Below are 20,326 nucleotides of genomic sequence, written 5' to 3' on the forward strand. Positions count from 1 at the left end.
GAGGAAGGGGGATGGGAGAGAGAAGTGAGCAATGGGGAGTGGGGAGAAGAGGAGTCGGGGAGCAGAGGCCTTGGAGGCAGGGCCGGCTCTAGGCACCAGCGTTCCAAGCATGTGCTTGGGGTGGCATTTTGAAGGGGCAGCACTCCAGCCTTTTTTTTGTGTGCTTCGGCTGCACCACACTCGGCCTTTTTTTTTTTTTTTTTGCTTGGGGTGGCAAAAACCTGGAGCCGGCCCTGTTTGGGGGAAGAGGAGGGGCAGGGCCTTTGGAAAGAACGGGGCGGGGGGCGAGGCCTCAGGGGAAGAGGCAGGGTGGGGCAGGTCTAGTTTTCAGAAATTAGAAAGTTGGCAAACCTAGCGGGAAACCCTGACGCCAGGTCTACAGAGCTGAGTTGCCCTTGACGACTTTCCCTAGAGCTGACTTGCCAGCAGGAACACCCTGCCTCGGATGGGGGCTCTCTCAGGGAAGCCCGAGGGCAGGAGGACAGAATGCTAAAGCATTGAGAAGTTCCTCCAGCTACCACTGCTGGCCTCACTAGCACCTACAGCAGAGCTGGGATTGCAGCCTGGGCTGCCATGTCCTCTGGGGCTCACCCCATCCATTCCCAACCCCCTTTATCCCACAGACGGTGACTTCTCTCCAGTAGCTCGGTGAGGCATTGCCTGGTCTTGAGTTAGCTTTAATGATGGGCTCCTACTATGAATCCAGGTCTGAGTAGCCCCCAAAGGCTGCTCTGAATTTCAAGCAAACCTTCCTTCCATGGTTCCTTTACTGCTTGATCCATTCAGGACCCTGCCCCTATGATGAATCATATACACGCTATAATTGTGGGGCATTCTCTCACCTCAGCTCTAGCACACTGGTGCACCTGGGACTGGCAATATTGGGAGCACTAGTGTAGACAGAGCTCCGGCATCTTCATCCCTGGACGTGCCCAGAGCAGGACTGGGTGATCCAGTGGTAGAACCGCTAGCAGCTGGACTACAAGACCATTGCTGGCAGGGATGGAGCTGCACCTGTAATGTGACAGTGGTGGGGGAATTCCCTAGAGAGCTCTGTGCAGACACAGCTTTGGTGTCTTTCATTTGGTTCCAGCCAAACTTGGGATCTCAGATGACGTAGCCGCAGATTTGGAGAGAATGAAAGACGAAATAAGCAGCCTGCAAAGCAAAGAAGACAAGGTGATCTGGGTCCAGGGCTGTGCGTGTTTGTTCCAAGATAGCGTTGTAGCTCAGAGCACCTCTTATTTCTCTCATGGTCTCTTGCAATGGCTACAATGAGAGTAGGGAGGGACCAGGAGCAGAATGGGGCATAGATACAGAAATGGGGTGATTGCAATGGTAGTTGTGTTCCCTTGCCTAAGTGTGCATGCATGCCAAGTGCCCCATGTAAGGGCATTCTCTATTGCATGGGCACAGGGTGTGATTTGCTAATGCTCCCATGTTACAGGGTTGCTGCCTCCTGTGCACCCCCTCGTGGCCTCGGATGGCTGTGCAGCTGCCCTCAGTTTCCCCTCTTCAGGGCACTGTATTAAACTTCACACAGGTTTTTTATCCAGTAATGCCCTTCCACTGGGGCCAGTTTATTGACATAAAACTCAAAACAAAACTCAGGCCTGGGGGCTTTTCTTCTCCCCCATTTCCCCTGGGGTCTGCTCTGGGCAGCCCTTCCCTGCCTTTGCTGACCACTCTGGCTAGAGTCAGCTATCCCTGGCCCTCAGCCTTCTTCAGCCCTTTAGCTCTGCTTCCAGGCCCAAACCTTTCACCCTGGTCAAGGGTCTCCTGCAGGCGCCTCCTGCTTTCTAATGCCTCTGTCGCAGCTTCCTCTCCCTGTTTCTTTTTGTCTTTTGTTTGGTTTTGATGCAGCAGTCATACGAGTCTAGGACCACCACTTTCTTCATTCTTTTTTTGCTAGGGTGTTTTTTTTTATGCCTTTGCACTCAGTCTAGTATCCTATAGAAAATGCAGTAAGGCTTTTGTTGCACTATTCCATTTCCCTGACATTCTCACTAGTCCCTTTGATTTCAAGCCAACTTAATTTTTCATAAAGAAACTTACTTTCCATGGACTATTGCCCACAATACCATAGAATACAATCAACAATTTCTTTGGCTTTGCAACATTACACAGCCCGTCTTTCTGTCTTTTTAATACGTTTAACTTATTATTTAAGGCACAATGACATGTTAACCCTCTAAAAATGACTATTCCACTTTTTCTGGCATGACTGAGGCGCATACAGTACAATTTCAGCATTATGAACACCAGAGTCAACCACACACCTCATTTGGAACCGGAAGTACACAATCAGGCAGCGGCAGAGACACACACAAAAAAGCAAAAATGCACAGTATTGTGTTAAACATAAACAACTAAAAGGAGAGCAGCATTTTTCTTCTGCATAATAAAGTTTCAAAGCTGTATTAAGTCAATGTTCAGTTGTAATCTTTTGAAAGAACAACTGTAATGTTTTGTTCCGAGTTACGAACATTTCAGAGTTATGAACAGCCGCCATTCCCGAGGTGTTCGTAACTCTGAGGTTCTATTGTAGAATTATCTTCGATTTTTGAGCATACATCAAACTTTCATTCTTTTGTTTCTTTAGTCCATAAGTCTTGCCATTCCTTTGTGAGTACCTTCATGACCACACTCTTGTCTACATAAGGGTATTTTAATATCCACCTCCTCGTTTTTTAGGGCATGCTTTGTTGTTTTGTCAGTCATCTCATTTCCTGGTATTCCCATATGCACAGGATTCCATGCTATTGTTACACAGATAGCTAGAGCCCTGCACAGATACAAAATTTGTATCTGGATCCAATCCACAAACATGGTCCGCGGATATCATAGAATCATAGAATAGCTGCAGATATAAGGTGGAAATCCTCAGATTTGCCGGGCCTTACAGATAGCACACATTATTTCTGTCGTTAGGAACATTACTTCACTTATTAGGTCATTTAATCTTTCTGAAGTTCCTGTTCTGATTGTCATTATGCCTGACAAGGAATCGGATAAAATTACAACTGCAGCCAGTTACTCATCTCTTAGTCAATTTAGTGCCAACATTACTCCATTAGTTCAGCTGTCAAAATGGCACATAATTCGATAGCCTTTTAGATGTCTGGGTTCCAAGACTAGGAACACAGAAGATTGTTCCACAGTACCCACATTGTCATCTTTTGATCTGTCTGTATAGACTTGGCAAAGCTGTCCCCATTTTCCATATGTAAATGCAGAAATGTCATTGGTCATAAAATGTTTGGGTTTTTTTCTTCCCTCATTTTTCTTTTTCATACAATTCCAAATCCACAAATAGGGGAATGATTGTCCAGCTATAATTGGACTTCCCATGACTAAAAAATTTTCATTCTTTCCATTTGTCTTTTGTACATGTCACCTTTACCTAGTTTTTGTCCCTGATAATATGAGGAAGTCTGTGGGATTCCATATTATTTTGTCTACTAAGATCCCAGCAATCCTCATAACTCTGTACTTCTGTTTTCTTGATTCCTTTTACCTTTGCCCAAAAGGTTAGATCTAATCGTTTCAACCTGAGATTTATAGGTGTTTCTCCAGGGGCTATTGGCAGCGCATACACTGGTGGGATTATCATTACACCACATGCCAAGCAGAGCGTGACCCTGAGCAGTTCCAAATTTCTAAGAATTGTTTTTGAGGCTGAATCAAAAGCTTGGCATCAGTAGTCTAAAACTGGCATCCGTAAAGCTCTATATATCATCACCAGAACCTTCTTATCTGTACTCCATTGGTTTCCAGCTACACTTTTAAGTAAGTTCATCCAACTTTTACACTTCTGTATGATATTATCTATGGGACCATTCCAGGTTAATTTATTATCAAACACTACTCCTAGGAACATCAACTGTTGAACTATCTGAATTTTTTCACCATAAAAAAATAAGTTCCATTCTTCCCAAATTTTCTTCCTGGTTAAAAGCATTCTCCTGGTTTTTGCAAGTGAGAATTTCAATCCCTAATCATTTCCCCACTTGGAAATGCTCTGGAGTTTCTCATTCGTCTTTCTATGGTTACTTTAAGTCTTTTATGCTTAGTCCCTAGAGCACAGTCATCTGCAAAAAGGGATGTACCTATTCCCAACTCACACTTTCTTGTTCCTCTCTGGCTCTTTATAGAGACCAGCTGCCCTCTACCAGGCCCCATTTGAAAGGCTGTTAAGGAGGCACAGGTAGGCTGGACCAATTCTCTCCTAAAGGGTCCCATCCACCCTGTGTCAGCTTTATTCTATGAAATCCAACCACTGCCCCCCAGCGAGGTCTCGTCCTTGCAAGGCTTCATGTTTCACATTTGACCCATCTAGGCGTTTGGGGAATGCCTGATGTTAGAGCATCTGAAAGCCGGGCGTTGGAGGGAAACTGCTTGGCAGCCTTAGCTCTAGAGAGCATGAGGTGGCGATTGCTGTGCTGGGTGTCTGAGATGGCGCCGTGCCTTGCTCTCTTCAGGGGAGGGAGTTTCGGAGTGACTTGCTGGCCCAGGTGCAGAAGCTGAAGGAGCAGTACGAGAAGCTGCAGAAAGGCTCGGAGAGGCTGCTGAGCAGCATGGGGGATTTCCAGGTAAGAGCAAACCCTCTGCGACCTTCCAGGCACCACCCAAGGAGGGGCCTGGAGAGGGCAGCAGGGCACAGGGCCCCTTGTGTGTGCCTGACCAGCCTTGCTGGGTGCAGAGCCTCCTGCATCACCATTGGGAAGGCCGGCGCCCACCAGGGCACCAGCAGGGACAGCCTTTGGCCTGCCCCCCATGTGGGGGAAGCAAGGGGGGAAGGCTTCTTGTGCCATTCTCCTCCTCACACACGTGCACTAGAGCCAGCAACAATCTGGCCCTAACTAGGGAAAATTCTGGGTTTCTGATCCCAGGGGCTTTCCCTCAGGAAACTGGCCTCTGGCTGCTTTGGGACCTCATAGGGATGGGGGGTGCGTTAAATAGTTTGTATGAGGTTTTCCCTTGGGCCCTTCATGACTCGTGGAATGCCACATACCACATTTGGCATTCCAGGAGTCATGAAGGGCCCAAGGGAAAACCTCATACAAACTATTTTGTATGAGGTGCATGCTGCATGCACCAGGCATGAAGGGAGAGCTGCCCAGATTTCCCAGAAGGCACTGGGACAAACACAGTTAGGCAGCTTGGTGGAGCTGCAGCACAAACATGGCTGACGCATGGTCATGTGGTGAGATAAGCAGCAGTGCAGATGCAGCTCAGGCCGTGCTCCTTGTCACTGTGCCTTGTGGGGACACCACAAACCCCGCTGTGCCACGGGGTAGGTGGGGCACAAGGTGCCCAGGTGGATGGGGAAATGACATGGCCCAGTTCTTGCCACTCATGGTCACAGACTGTGGGATGATTTGTGACCCTAGCATCTGCCACCCCCCTGTGGCTTGGTTGGCCCTGAAGTTCTGTGCTGACTGTCTCTGCCCAGGACTGACACATACAGGTAGCTTGACACTACAGGAGAAGAATGAGGCAGAGCTGCAGGCCAGTGAGAGACTAAAGAAGCGCAGTCTGTTTAGCTTATCAAAGAGACGGATAAAGAGTGACTTGATCATGGTCTCCAAGAGTCTACATGGGGAGGAGGGTTTCTGATTTAATCCAGCAGACACAGGTAGAGTGAGAGAGACCCAGTGGCTTGAAGCTAAAGCTAGACAAATTCAGACTTTTTTTAAATGAGGGAATTAACTATTGACACAACTTGCCCAGGGACCTGGTGGATTCTCCATCCCTTGAAGCTTAAATCGTGATTGGACGTCTCTTTGTAAAAGAGCTGCTCTCACTCAGCCCCGAGTTCCTGGGTTGGACGCAGGAAGGCGAGGTTCTCTGCCCTGGGTTATACAGATCAGAGGATTGTAGTGGCCCCTTCTGGCCTTAAGGAAGGAAGGAAATGCTAGGAAATGCTTGACTACAACAGTGTGTTTTGCCTGCCCACAGAACCTGCGGGCGATGGTTCAGCAGCTGGACCTGAATAAAGCAGACAAAGCCCTGCTGGAGCAGGAGATGAATGTGGTGAGTCAAGACATGCCGTGGCTTATTCCCTCCTCCCCCATAATATGTTTGGCCTTGCAGTACAGGGTCCAGCTCAGCACTCAATGGCCCAGGCACAGAACACGTTTCTCCCAATGGTGCCCTTGAACTTGCAGGGCCCCAGCCTGGCACTTATCCCACCCCATGCGGGCAGGTCCTGGAGCTTAGGAAGGAGCACAGGAAAGAATCCAGCAAAGGGAATAAACCCTAGCAGCTGCAAGCCTGGTGCCTGGACCTTAAATTCTGACCATGGTGCATAGAGCGGCCCAGCCTTTCCTGGGGGATCTCAGGTAGCCCCAGTCGCTGTTCTCCTTATGGGCTGACAGGGGAGGCTGCGACCACCTGGTCTCAGAACAGAAGGTGTTCCCTCCGCTACGGCTGAGATGAATTTCTCAGTATTTCTAATTCTCTCTCTCTCCTGCTGTGAATGGAGCTGGGTCCAGACAGTCCCTTGAAGTGTAGCCTAGTCACCTAGGGAGGAGAAGGAGGATAAGTACCTCTGTTGCTTTAGGACCAGGGCCTTGGTGCTAGGCATTTAACCCTTTCTGTTTCTTGCCTGGGTCGGGGACACCACCCATCTCTGACTGAGCCCCAGGGATCTTCCCCTCTTTTCACACTCTGGACCCTAGCCATGCCCTGTCACCACTGCCTGTCTCCTGGGCAGTCCCATCCTCTTCCTCCATGATAGGATGGGAGCTCACAGCACCGTGCAGGGATTGTGCAGCACCTGGTAGAACTGGGCTCTTAATCCCCCCTAGGCGAGAGAGGTGGGATCTTGCAGTTGGTACCAAATCCAGGTCTCCCATTACATAAATCCTGGCTCCTCACCACCAGTCTGGCCCCTGAGGCCTGAGGAACCTGGACCAGCCTTCAAAGTTCTGGGTCTGGTTCTGTTCAATATCTTCATCAATGATTTAGATAATGGCATACAAATTACACTTATAAGTTTGCGGACAATACCAAGCTGGGAGGTGTTGCAAGTGATTTGGAGGATAGAATTAAAATTCAAAATGATCTGGAGAAATGGTCTGAAGTAAATAGGATGAAATTCAATAAGGACAAATGCAAAGTACTCCACTTAGGAAGGAACAATCAGTTGCACACATATAAAATGGGAAATGACTGCCTAGGAAGGTGTACTGTGGAAAGGGATCTGGGGGTCATAGTGGACCACAAGCTAAATACGAGTCACCAGTGTAACGCTGTTGCAAAAAAAGCAAACATTATTCTGGGATGTATTAGCAGGAGTATTGTAAGCAAGACCTGAGAAGTAATTCTTCTGCTCTACTCCACGCTGATTAGGTCTCAACTGGAGTATTGTATCCAGTTCTGGGCACCACATTTAAGGAAAGATGTGGACAAATTGGAGAAAGTCCAGAGAAAAACAACAAAAATGATTAAAGGTCTAGAAAACATGACCTATGAGGGAAGATTGAAAAAATTGGTTTGCTTAGTCTGGAGAAGAGAAGATTGAGAGAGGACATGATAACAGTTTTCAAGTACATAAAAGGTTGTTACAAGGAGGAGGGAGAAAAATTGTTCTTCTTAACTTCTGAGGATAGGACAAGAGGCAATGGGCTTAAATTGCAGTAAAGGCGGTTTAGGTTGGACATTAGGAAAAACTTCTTAACTGTCAGAGTGGTTAAGCACTGGAATAAATTGCCTAGGGAGGTTGTGGAATCTCCATCATTGGGGATTTTTAAGAGCAGGTTGGACAAACACCTGTCAGGGATGGTCTAGATAATACTTCGTCCTGCTGTGAGTGCAGGGGACTGGCCTAGATGGCCTCTCGAGGTCCCTTCCAGTCCTATGTGTCTATGAATTCTTCCAGAAACCGCTTCCTTACAGTAACCGCCCCTCAGCTCACACCCCTTACAGTGCCTTTGCCCACATGCTAACCAACTCTGTCCTTAGTGATGCTGCACATGCAGCCTACACAGAGCTCAGCAGCCTCTGCTCCCGAATTGCAGCCCCCACCCCTTGCACTGAGGGAAAGTCCTAGCTTGTAGGGTATCCTCTTTGTAGGTTGCAACCATGGGGCAGGGGCAAGGGCAGTGGAATCCCCAAACCCACCAAGTCTGAGTCCCTGCATCACAACCACCTAGGATGGGACGAGCCCTTTAAAATGCTGCCTCTCCACTAGAAAGCAGACAAGAGTGCGCTGGAGGCCATGGTGAACCACGGGGAGCTGCAAAGCGCCACCACTCAACTGAGCGAGATGATGCAGGATCTGTTGCAGAAGATGTCCCTGCAAGACAAGGATTGGCAGAAGGCGCTGGAGAAGCTGTTCAGTGACATGGACTCCAAGGTAGCAGCTTCACCGGGGAGGGAGGGAATGGCCAGTGCATGAAATCACTACACTCCAGAGCAAGTGGGGGGAGGGGCCTAGGGTACAAGCTGCAGTTGAACAGGGTGTAAAGCACCATCAGCCTGATCTTCCTTTCACATCATATAAATAGAAAGACACCCGACTCTGCTGGAGTGAAACCAGGATCACTCTCCCTATTGCCCCCCTTCCCTGCAGCCAGCTCCCTGGGTAAACAGCATGCTGCAAAGGGACAGGTCGACCAGCCCCCCTCTGTGTGAGGGGCAGGGGATCAAGGAAGCGTGCAGGCTAGGCCTGGCTCTGTTCCACTCAGGTAAATGCAGTCACTCCCAATGGCAGCAGGATCTGGCCCACAGACTCCCTTCTATCCCAGGGCTGCTCTGAGCTCTGATGCCCTGGCCACGGGGCACTAATGTGGCAGGTATCTCCCCACGGAGGGAGTGGGCTGCCCCTGCTTTCGAGTCCTGTGCTGATACCTCACTGGGGGATCCATTCAGCTGACACAGGGATGGAGAGGGAAGGGCACAGCCCTGGGCTCCATTCTCTAATCACTGATGGCTGCACTGATGGGCTTATCTGCCCTGCCACCAGCAGGAAGGGACTTTTCCATCTTTGCTTATCGTCTGTCCCAAAACCCCTATTTGGAGTAGGTGGAAATTGCACTTTTCCTTGTTCAGCTTCAGTCCGGACTGACTGATTAGGGTCAGGACTTTGCTGAGGGTTTTGTGGTGTCCTTCCATTGAAGACCCAAATGTCAAAATATTGTCCATGAAAACTACAGCTCCATGTGTGTTCGTTAACAGTTCTGTTGTCTTTCTGTGAAAACATTCAGGTGCACTAGCAATCCCAAAAGGTAAACTTCAAATGCAAAATCCCTCAAAGGGTGTGATAAATATACTCAGTTTAGCACTTTCTTTGGCTAAAGGAATTTGCCATAGTCCACTTGAGACATCCAGTTTGGAGAATATTGTAGTTCGTTTCACTCTGGGGGGAAGTCATCCCATGTTGGGAGGATATATTTTTCTCTGACAACTGCTTCATTAAGTCTTTTCAGATCTACACAGATTCGTATCTTTCCATTTTTCTTTGTAACCAGTACCAGCGGGACACACCATACTGTTGGTTCAGACATTTTCTTGATATTCCAATCCACTCCGTTCTCTTTAACTCAGTTTCCACTTTATGAAGTAATGGGCTAGAAAGCCTGCCAGTCGTAGGGTTTAGCATTGTCTCTTCAGGTGATTTGTACTGGAGCTCCTTTCAAATTCCAATATCACAAAATATTCCATCGAGTTCTTCCACCTGTCTCACTGGGCCCATCAAAGGTGCCACACTGCAACTGAGAAAGCTGTTGGTCTGTGGTCTTTTGATCACATACATTCTGAATGCACAGTTTTTGTCTTTGTAAGTTGTTTCTGTGGTTAACTGGCCCTTGCAGTTCACAATACCTCCAGGGCTATTCAGAGCTGTGTCAGGTGACTTCGGCTCTGGAAGGGGTTCAAGGTGATTGTAAGTCCCTTCTGAGCTGACTGTCAGCTCCTGAGTCAATTTTAAAGTCAATAGTCTTGCCATGAATATTCAGTTTCTCCAGGCACGTTCTGTATCATCACAAGTGATAGATCCCAGAAGCCATGGCACTTGAGTCAACTCCCTGACTGCTTTTGTGCAGCAAACAGCTGCAAAGTGTCCATATTTTGTGTGTGTATTACACTGTGAGCCTCTGGCTGGACATGCATCATTTCTTGGGATATGACTTTTTCTACACTGTGTGTACGTAGGCTGGAATTTGACCCTCTTAGCCTGGGAGTTCTCTCTCCTTGCGTCAGGGGTTTCATGATAATGACGTTTAACAATCAACTGTGTGTTTATAGCTTCTAAGCTAGTTTCAGGTTTTTCAAGTTGCTCCTGCCTTTGATTCTGCTGTCTGACTAGTTCAGACTGCTTTGTTATCTGTATAGCTGTAGGTAGGGTTAAATCTGTCTTCAACTGTAGCTGCTATGAAAGATTTTATCTGTTAATCCACTAAGGAACCTGTCTCTGATATTTTCATGTTCTGCAATCCCAGAATCACAATTTTCAGCTAATGCATGCAGAACTCTTATAAAAAATTCAATATATTCCCATGGTTGATGAATTCTCTGGTGAAAATTTGCTCTTTCGTAAACCACATTTCTCTGAGGTATAAAGTATGCATCAAACATAGCCAGAACCCTTTCCTAGTCATCTTTGTGCCTGTCTTCAGTAAACTGAAAGGATTTAAAGATATGTTTTGCCTGCTTCCCCATAGTATAAATTAAAGGTGATACCTGCGTATCTCCAATTAACTGGTGGAGCTTTGTAGCAATTTGAAATCTTGCAAAATACTGCTTCCACTGTGAAGATTTGTCAAAACTGAAGTTCTCGGGGGCATTGAAGAGTGGCATGTTGACGATCTCCTGCAACCTTTGTTGCTTTGTTCCTTCTGTTTGTTCCCCTTGGCACTAGCTTACATCTGACACCATGTCATGTACTTCTTGTACACGGTAGGTTGCAGGGCTGCTACTAGCAGGTCAGGCTTCTGTATCAGATATGGACTGACTACAGAGCTTACATCTCAGAGAGATACACATCAGATGTGTTCACTATGAGATCCTTTAGTGCTCTGCCAGGTATAAATAAGGTCTTTTACAGACAGTGCCATCTAATGGCTGAACAGTATAATACAATTTAGCATTCCATTACAGGGGGAGTAAAGTGCAAACTGACAGAGATGCCTGCTGCTGCTGGCAGGGCTCCTTTCTTGGTCACTTGGCTTCTCTCTCCCCCCCATCTCTATGCAGTTGGACCACATGGCCCTGGACCCTCTGCGGAAGCAGCTGGAGGAAGTGTGGAAGTTCATTAAGAAGTATTTGAGTGAGGGCCCCCGTTTTGATGCTGACAGTGCCGCTGGCTTTAAAAGGTGAGTTGGTGAGAGGCAGGGTCCTGTGGAGGGGACTGGAGTCTTGGGCCCTCCCTCTGTCTCTACCTTGGAGAGATCACAAAGGAACGGGTGGGCTGTGCCCCGCCAAGGACTGCGTGGGCAGGCAGCCCAGAATCAAGGGCTGCACTTTGCTGGATAAAATGGAGCCAAAGGCAGCCACGTTCATATAGATGCAGCCAAGTGAAGCACTAGTCCCAGCAAGCAATGCCACATCCTGCTGCTAGCCGCTAAACTCCCTGCATTGGTTTGAGCATTGACCTGCTAAGTCCAGGGTTGTGAGTTCAATCTTTGAGGGGGGCATTTAGGGATCTGGGGCAAAAATCTGTCTGGGGATTGGTCCTGCTTTGAGCAGGGGGTTGGACTAGATGACCTCCTAAGGTCCCTTCCAACCTTGATATTCTATGATTCTACGATCATGATGGAGCCCTGATTGCCTGCTGAGAGCTGTAATCTCTTTGGGCACCTCCCTTTAAAGACAAGGGCAGCTGTGGGAGCATTGTATACACAGGGGCTTATAGGCAGGACTTCACCAGTCCTGCCATGACCAATGCTCTGGATTCTAACAGGCTTGTCAGTATCATGTTTGATAGACTCTGGCTTCACACTCAGTCAGTCACAAACCCTTAGTCATGGGAGGTCCTGCTCTCTCCTGAAGCTCAGGAATTAACTTGGCAGCTTGCAAGGTTCTCAGTGAAACTGGAGCAGCTGCTCCACATCCTCTCCAGTTGCCCCCACACACAAGGTCCATGTGTCGAAAGCCAAGAACAGGTTGGCCTCCTCAACACCCGCAGCAAATGCTCAGTCTCACCTAGACTGTTTGGAGAATGGAGTTAATATTTCTCTTTCCTCTGTTACTCATGCCCAAGGCAAGAATCACTGACCTGAGCTCCTGGGGCTGATTCATAGAGGGGGCTCTAGAAAGCCAGTCTGGCCAGTGGACAGAGCACTGGGCTGGGACTCAGGTGACCTGGCTCCTGGTCTTGACTCTGCTCCTGAACTGCTGGGGGACCTTGAATAAGTGACTTCCCCACTTTGGTTCCTCCTTCCCCTTTGTACAGTGTAAGCTCTTCGGGAGAGGGACTGGCTCTCACTGTGCATGTCCAGGGCCCTGATCTCATTTGGGATCTCCAGGTGCTACGGTAACATAAATCAAAATAAATGTGTTTATAAGCTACAGTCAGTGCCACCTGTGAGCTCTGCTGTAGGCTACAGCGTAGCATGAGCACGGCATAAGGCAAGTCCCTGTGTCTGTTTCAGGCAGCTCTTTGAACGAGTGAAATGCATTTCCTGTGACAGACCCGTGGCTATGATGACTGGGCCGTGAGTATCAAGCAATGCCCCATTTCCTGCAGTTCTGGCTGAGCCAAGCGAACACAGGACGTTTCCACTAGAGGGCACTGTTTGGCTTTTTTCATATCATTATTTTCGTGCAGGCACCTGGTGACCGTCCGAAAAGCAAATCTGCTCTCCCGGCCACGTCCGGCTAGTGCCAACGGTTATGAGTACCTGGCACTTCAGCAGCGAGCAAGGTGAGCAATTCCCCAGGGAGCTGCAGGTCCCCAGCATGGCTAAACCAGCCAGGAGGCTCCTCTCGTGCAGTTGCGTCTGATGAGGGACGTGCCATGTACCTGGCTGCTCCTGGACCTGCATGGCGGACTCCTCACATGCTGCCTGTGTACTTCCCCGCCCTCTAATTCGGGTGCCCAGCTTGCCACGTGCCAGGGGCACCTGAATCAGCCCCGCTCTCACTCTGAAGACCTGCAACCCCGTTACAGGCTCGTGCTAAGCCACTTACCTCCTTTCAGCGGTGCCCCATCACTGGGTGCTAGATGCTCTCTGCCCTGCTGGGGTCAGGCATCTGGCTCAGCCCTTGTGTCTGGCAAGCCAGGGGCCTGTATTTCAATCCTGTGAGTGACTTGAGCAGGAATGGAACCGGGTTCCCAGTCCCTGCCACAGGGCTCCTGCACTGCCAGTGGATGTCACCTCTGCAAGACACCTGCCACAGGCAGTAGGTTTACGTACCCTTGTTCTTGCACACCCTACCCCAGGGCACTGCTCTGACCTGGGGAGAAACTCCTCACCCACTGGGAACTTAAACCAGATTGTAGAGCTGTCACCTTGCTGGCCTTGCTGCAGGCCTATCCCCTGCTGGCGCCGCTGACACCCGTCTGCAGCCCGAGGGAATGGACACCAGCACGTCACCCCTGAAGCACCTGGCTTAGCATGAAATTTCTCTCTCTCTTTGTAGCACCAGTTGCTTTTTTCCAGCTCTCTGAGACTCCCTGAGCCAGTCCAAGGGAGCTCCAAGTTCCCGGCGGCACAGGCTGGCTAGATCGCAAGATCCATGCAGAGCCCTGCTCATCTGCTTTCCTCTAGGAGACTGGCTGATTCTTGGCTGGTCAAGGTCAGGGTTCTGCAGCAGACTGCCTGCTTTCTCCTTCCCCAGGGAGCAAGCTTTAGAGGGCAATGACGGGCATGAAATGACTAGCCGTGGGCAGCTCTCCTCCCAGCAGTGCTGGCAATGCCAGACACATGCTGCCTACCCTGTCAAGCGATTGTCCAAGGTGAAGGCTCTTACCACCATGTACCCCTACGGAGACCCCACAGTCCTCACCTACGATAACGTAAGCCAGCCTGTGTTGCCCTGTGTGTTCCCCTTCCACGCTAACGTCAGCACAGCACTTCCCTTATACCAATTGGCTTGGGGCCACTTCTCCACTGGAGCATCGGGCCGAGGGCCAGCATGGGGAGATGGGGCCACCAGGAGAACCTGCTGGAGGGGATTGATCTGGCAGGGGGGCAGGGAGGGCAGTGGCTGTGAGTGAGAGGGTTAAGGCAGGCAGTGTTGGGAGGTGGGTGGCAGGGGGGAGAGGAAGAGATTAGCAGCGGGGAGGAAGTCGGGGAGCCCAGTGTGAGGAGAGCAGTGTTCAGGCGAGATCTCCATGCACATTGTGTTCTTCCTTGCAGAGCGAAGTGGATATCCTGGGCATCAACGGAGTTCTCTACAAGGGCAGGGTGAGCTCACAGCCAGCAAATCGGAGTGTCTCTCTGGAGAAGGAGTTCTCAGGTTGGTTGGAGGGGCAGCTCCTCTGGCAGAGGGTGTGGGGCAGGGCGAGGGTGCAGCTCACGGGCTAAACACAGCTGGGGCCACTTGCACTTTTAGAATGGAGATGCGCAGATGACCCCACCCCCGGCATGCAATACAGTAGCTCCAGGCAGTCGAGCTACTCAGCCCAAAATGGAGCATTGCATGCTGGGATCTGTAGTCAGCATGGGTGGCCCTGAAGATGAAGGGGGCTGCAATCAGCTCCATTGTATACACATTCTATGTGTCCTTAGTGGGTTCCCAGTGCAGCCCCCTGGGCTGGGCAGTTTGGGTGCTGCGGGGTAGCTGATGGACATACGCCATGTGCCCAGCCCGATGAGTGAGGCCATGAGGCATGAGCAGAGCCTGGGAAAGCTGCTGTGGGGAGTGCCATGTGGACAGCAATTCAGCCATTCCCATGGGGGCTTCACATGAACCCCTGGCCCCACCCTGCTCCATACACACAGGGCCAGAGCACAAGATGGCTGCTCAGGGGTGAGATCTCCTCCTGGTAGCCATGCACCCCCAGTCTTGCTCTGTCCTGGGGATATCCCTGCTGGGCTGGCCTCCCTGCACTCCCTGTACTGCTTGGACACGGCTTTGGCCTCTTGCCACGCTAACCGGTCTCTTTCAATTCCTCACTCTGCAGGAGCAAAGACCCCCCGGCCACCCTCCAAACATGGGATGGAAAGGACGCGCTCTGCCACCTCCTATGGCAGCCACTATGTGTCACCCTATGCATGTGAGTGCTGGGGTCCCTGCAGGGTGGCATTCTGAGGGGCTGGTCAGGGCCTGCCTCTCCTGGCTAGCATTAAGAGTGTCTCCTGGCTCCAGAGCTCTGCTCTGTGAGTGCACAGTGAAATACGTGCCTGTGATGGCAGGGGGAGTGCATCTGGCAGGCTCATGACGTGGGGAACAGCCAGGGTCACACAGCACGACAGTATTCTTGCGTACTAGCCTGCACACAAGCTGTGTAGAGTCAGGGAATGCAGGCGGAGGGAGCCGGGCATGGGCAAGGGGCAGTAGGAAAGACGTCACGCGCGGGGGCGTGACACTCCATGGAGACCTGGCAGTGGCTGCAGTGCAGAAGGCTCTCACACCAAGGGAGTGGGGGATTGTGGGGAGGGTTGTGCAGCGGCGCAGGGTTGGCGGGTGCTGGATGAGCAGAGGCAGTAGGGAGGAGACTAAAGTGAGGAGGGAGAGGGTCTGGAGACAGTCCGGAGCAAATCCAGGAGCGGGTCTGCAACTATGCAGAGTCGATCTGAGCTTCAGAGACTTGCAGGCAGTGGAGAGGAGAACGAGCTGCTAGGCCAGCCAGCCGGCTTGCTGCCCTGGAGCAGCACAGAGCTCCAGCCGCCCTCGGCCAGTGGCCGGCAGACCCTGCTGGGGACGTGGCTCTCCCAGGTGGACCTGGTGGCTGCCATCCTTGTCGATGTCAGGGGGTGGGGTTGGCCAACCCAGCATCCATGACGTGCACAGCGAGTGCCTTGCTGTGGTGCCAGGCAGCTCCTGGTGGTGAGAGTGGTGTGGCTGTGCCAGCTGCATGCGAGGCCGCCAGAGGAACCCCGCTGAGGTCAGCGCTGAAGAGGGGGCAGGAACCAGGCCCTGGCTCTAGCTCGCAACAGCCATCACATCACTGTGGGCTCTGGCCCACTCAGATCATTGTCCCATGAGCAGAGTCAAAGCTGAGTGGGGAGAGGCAGATCCCTGGAGCCTCCACACAACACCCCCTGGGGACCAGCTCCACCCTCTACCCCAGGCTGGCAGGGAACTTGGGGGTGGGCAGGCTGCCCTGTCTCACCCCCTTGAACTCCAGGGGTGGCTATAAAGTCACCCAGCCCATGGGCTGAGTGTGTTTTCTTCCCTCCATGTGTTGCAGCCTCTGTCGTCCGGACAAGGGCCACGTCCGCAGGGAGCAAGTCGCAGCCTGCCCAGGAGCTGCCGGCCTGCATGGTGCGGGTGAAGACCGAACTCCCCCCAGGGCAGCTGCCAAGTGAGGGGGGGGTGGCCGGCCTGTGAGCCACAAGGGACTGTGGCAGCTCCACAGGCCCCGCCCCCATCCCTTCCTTTACCCACCATTCCTTGTGTAAATACTGTGCTATGTTGCTGCGCAGGACGGCCATTGCTAGGCGTTCCTGCTGCACATGGCCGTTGGACGGCACCGCCAGCAGCTCTCCCTTACAACCGGGCCAACGAGAGGGATTTCTTACTGGGAAGGGCACGCTCCATGCAGTGGGGACTCACCATCCATCAGCTTCACCAGGAGCTCTATTGGGGGCAGGATGAGGGCTGGGAGGGCTGCCCCTGGCGGCAAGTGTCACCTCATTATAAACCAGTCGCCCCCCCACGACCAACCAGCTAATCTCTGCATTAACACAGAGTCACAGCCAGGATCCCTGGGGCAGAGCTGAGCCAACCGCCCTACCAGCAGGATTCCCCAGGCCATGGGAGCTTGTGATGAGGCCCAAAGGCTGCCCTGCTCAGGGGCCTGTGGCTAGCTTGGCTGTTGAATCACTATAATGATCACCTAGGCCCAGGTGTGTTGCATTGAGGTCAGGGGAGCTCTTCTGGGTCTGCAGTGGGAGAGCTCTGGCCCTTACACAGCTGGCTTGCCTCCCTCCATCACCCTTAACTGGGTTTCCAGGAGAATTCTCTCCCTCTGTCCTGCCACCACCAGACCAGCAGGCTCCTGCTATGTCACCTCCAGGGCCCCATACGGCTCCAACAAACTGGGTCCCTCCACCAAGTGCAGCACTCCTGGCACATGAGGATATGAACCTCCAGCGGGGTACATCACTGCATGGATCACCTCGATCCACGAGGCGCCGAGGCCTGGGGTTCTGAACAAGAGCCCGAGCGTGGCAGCATGTGCAGGCCTCCACCAGACGGTGCCAGCTCGGCTTGTTGTGCCTGGGCCTGTCCGCTCTCCAGATCCAGCAGGGACCCTTTGATATGGCCTGCGAACACACTCCCCCTTTCCCTCCCAGCATTGAGCTTGGAAAGCAGGCGCTCCGGAGCTGCTGGCCACCCTCGCAGCTGTGCATCCACAACAGACTAACTTAAGGAACTCCATAAAGTTTTCACTTTTCTAAGTGGCTTTGGGTGGGATCATTTCTTGCTGGCACCGAGGCGAGAGCCCCACTGCGGGTGGGGAGAGGTTACTGATCACACACTCACTGAGGCCTGGGCGCTGGGCCAGAGGGCATGAGGGATGGCTGGGGACATCTCCTCTTACCATGAGTAGCATCTTGCAGCCTATGCCTGTAGAGCCGTTGGGGCCAACGCTGACCTTGTTTATACCAGAGTTGTTAAGGCTGCTTCCCCACTCTGAACTTTAGGGTACAGATGTGGGGGCCTGCATGAAACTTCTAAGCTTAACTACCAGCTTAGATCTGGTTCGCTGCCACCACTCCCAATGTGCTAATTCCCTTCCCTGGGTAGCCTTGAGAGACTCTTCACCAATTCCCTGGTGAATACAGATCCAAACCCCTTGGATCTTAAAACAAGGAGAAATTAACCATCCCCACTCCTCTCTCCCACCAACTCCTGGTGGATCAAGAGCCAACCCCCTTGAATCTAACAACAAGGAAAAATCAATCAGGTTCTTAAAAAGAAGGCTTTTAATTAAAGAAAAAAGTAAAAATCATCTCTGTAAAATCAGGATGGAAACTAACTTTACAGGGTAATCAAACTTAAAGAGCCCAGAGGAATCCCCTCTAGCCTTAGGTTCAAAGTTACAGCAAACAGAGATAAACACTCTATCAAAAAGGTACATTTACAAGTTGAGAAAACAAAGATAAAAACTAACACGCCTTGCCTGGCTGTACTTACAAGTCTGAAATATGAGAGACTTGTTCAGAAAGATTTGGAGAGCCTGGATTGATGTCTGGTCCCTCTCAGTCCCAAGAGCGAACAACCACCAAAACAAAAAGCACAAACAAAAGCCTTTCCCCCACCAAGATTTGAAAGTATCTTGTCCCTTTATTGGTCCTTTGGGTCAGGTGTCAGCCAGATTACCTGAGCTTCTTAACCCTTTATAGGTAAAAGGATTTTGGAGTCTCTGGCCAGGAGGGATTTTATAGTATGGTACACAGGAGGGCTGTTACGCTTCCCTTTTTAGTTATGACAAGAGTAAATCTGGAGTAATCCCCCCCAAAGTGACAGGAGTTACACCAGAGTGAGATCAGCGGCCAGCCCTTTGCCTCGAGGTCAGGGGTTCTAATCCAGCCCAAGCATGGCAAGAGAAAAGCTGTTCCCACCTGGCAGCTTTGTGCTAGCCTTGGTCCATCTCGTAGTATGCAGTGTCAGTGTCACGCGAGGCCAAGGACAAGAGAGCTGTGGCAGCAGAGCAGTGAGGCACATTGGTGCTGGCCCTGTTTTGTGGCCTCACGGGGAGCGTGACAGTCCAATGCCGTGTTCTCCCTTCACACTGAGGAAGGCATTTCGCTGGCTGCAGTGGTTTGAAATCACTAGACTCTGTCTCTTACCTAGGACTAGTGCTGCCTTTGCTTACACTCATGTACCCCAATTGTCCCCCCATTATGGGTAGGGGAGAAAAGGTGGAGACAGGTGAAGTGACTTGCCCAGGGCTGTAAGGAGGAGTTGGTGGTAGCAGTGGGATTAGAATGCAGGCGATCATGGCTCCCAGGCATCTGCACAGCCCTGCACTTCTGAGAGAACGGCATGCTCTTGCCCACAAGTCAGGCCTGCAGTGTTGGTGCTTGTAGCTGGGGAAAGCTAGCTGGGAAAGACTGAGAGCACCTGAATCTGGAGGGGTTGTCCCTGAGAGGGAACTGAGAGCTGGGTCCTCCAAAGCTACATAACAGAGCCCCATGGAGCAGAATCTGTGGCCAGTGTCGCAGTGCATTGGGCTGTGAGAGCTGGTCCTGGAGCAATGCCAGCACCAATGCAGGCACCAGAGCATGCAACCAGTGGCAGCAGCATTGCTGAGGTGCAGAAGCATTGATATTTAATGCTGGGCTCCCTCTGACAGAGCCAAGGCACACGTTGTTCTGGGAACAAGTGTCCTTGTCAAGCAAACACAGAGAGCAGAAGACAACAGGACGGCCATGCAGTGCGTCCCTGCCAGCCACTGGCAGTGTGTCAGGCCTACGCCCGCACAGAGTGGGAATCACATTTATAAAATTCAGCCTGGCAAGTGGCTCCTGTTGTGCGAAGCGTGGGCACCACCAGTGTCGCTTCTGGCTCAGCCAGAGCCTCTCTCAGGCACTACGGCCTGGTGGTTCAGGCACTGGCCTAGGGGAGCCCTGGGTGTAAGTTCCTGTACTGCCTGGTTCTGAGTGGCCTAGGATAAAAAAAATCTGCTCTGAGTCAGGCAGAGCAGGGCCTTGAAGCTGGCTTCCCCCTCCCGCCTTCCTGGACATTTCAACACAATCCCAACCCATTTCACAATAGAGCAAGGGGGTGGGGTTGGCCCAATGAGGCGCCAGGTTTGTATAATTTTTGGTGGTGCCCAGAACGGGTCCAGCAGAGCCGTCCAGTCCATAGGATGGACCGGGGCAACCGCCCCGGCCCCGTGATTTGGAACAGGGGCGGGAAGAGGTGGCACCTTGGAGGAAGGGGTGGAGTGGGGGCAGGAGGGAGAAGGGGCGGGAAGAGGTGGAGCAGAGCGGAGCAGGGCAGACTGGGGCCGGGTCACTTGCTGCTGCAGGCACCAGGCCCCCCCCGCTAATCCCCCAGGCCGCCCTAGACCCTACGTCCCCCTGAAGTGCGGGGCCTGGGGCGGTTGCCTCGGTCCGTCCTATGGACAGGACGGCTCTGAAAATATCAGCCCAAACATTGGTGGAGCTGGGCCCATCTTCCTGAATACTGGTGGAGCATGGGCACCACAGGCCCATATAACTCACCACCTATGAAGGCACTGGGTCACGGCGGTTATGGT

At 51.6% G+C, this 20,326-nt stretch overlaps 1 protein-coding gene across 3 annotated transcripts in view; it reads left to right on the top strand.

The window, feature by feature from the left end:
• The window catches only part of C10H16orf96 (chromosome 10 C16orf96 homolog), a 46,745-nt gene extending 29,226 nt beyond the window's left edge, over positions 1–17,519 (top strand). For 2 of the 3 annotated variants that reach the window (XM_065558705.1, XM_005314257.4), the window contains exons 6-16: positions 1,094–1,179; positions 4,482–4,592; positions 5,962–6,036; positions 8,198–8,362; positions 11,200–11,318; positions 12,597–12,659; positions 12,773–12,868; positions 13,786–13,963; positions 14,307–14,406; positions 15,074–15,166; positions 16,304–17,519. In XM_065558705.1, the coding sequence (XP_065414777.1) occupies positions 1,094–1,179; positions 4,482–4,592; positions 5,962–6,036; positions 8,198–8,362; positions 11,200–11,318; positions 12,597–12,659; positions 12,773–12,868; positions 13,786–13,963; positions 14,307–14,406; positions 15,074–15,166; positions 16,304–16,443 (1,226 nt within the window). In that variant the 3' untranslated portion in view covers positions 16,444–17,519. Of the gene's footprint in view, positions 1–1,093; positions 1,180–4,481; positions 4,593–5,961; positions 6,037–8,197; positions 8,363–11,199; positions 11,319–12,596; positions 12,660–12,772; positions 12,869–13,785; positions 13,964–14,306; positions 14,407–15,073; positions 15,167–16,303 lie in introns of those variants that run through there. The other variant, XM_042847346.2, reaches the window with a different exon arrangement.
• Positions 17,520–20,326: the final 2,807 nt, after the last annotated feature.

This window comes from Chrysemys picta, chromosome 10, assembly GCF_011386835.1.
Source record: "Chrysemys picta bellii isolate R12L10 chromosome 10, ASM1138683v2, whole genome shotgun sequence".
Lineage (NCBI taxonomy): Eukaryota > Metazoa > Chordata > Testudines > Emydidae > Chrysemys > Chrysemys picta.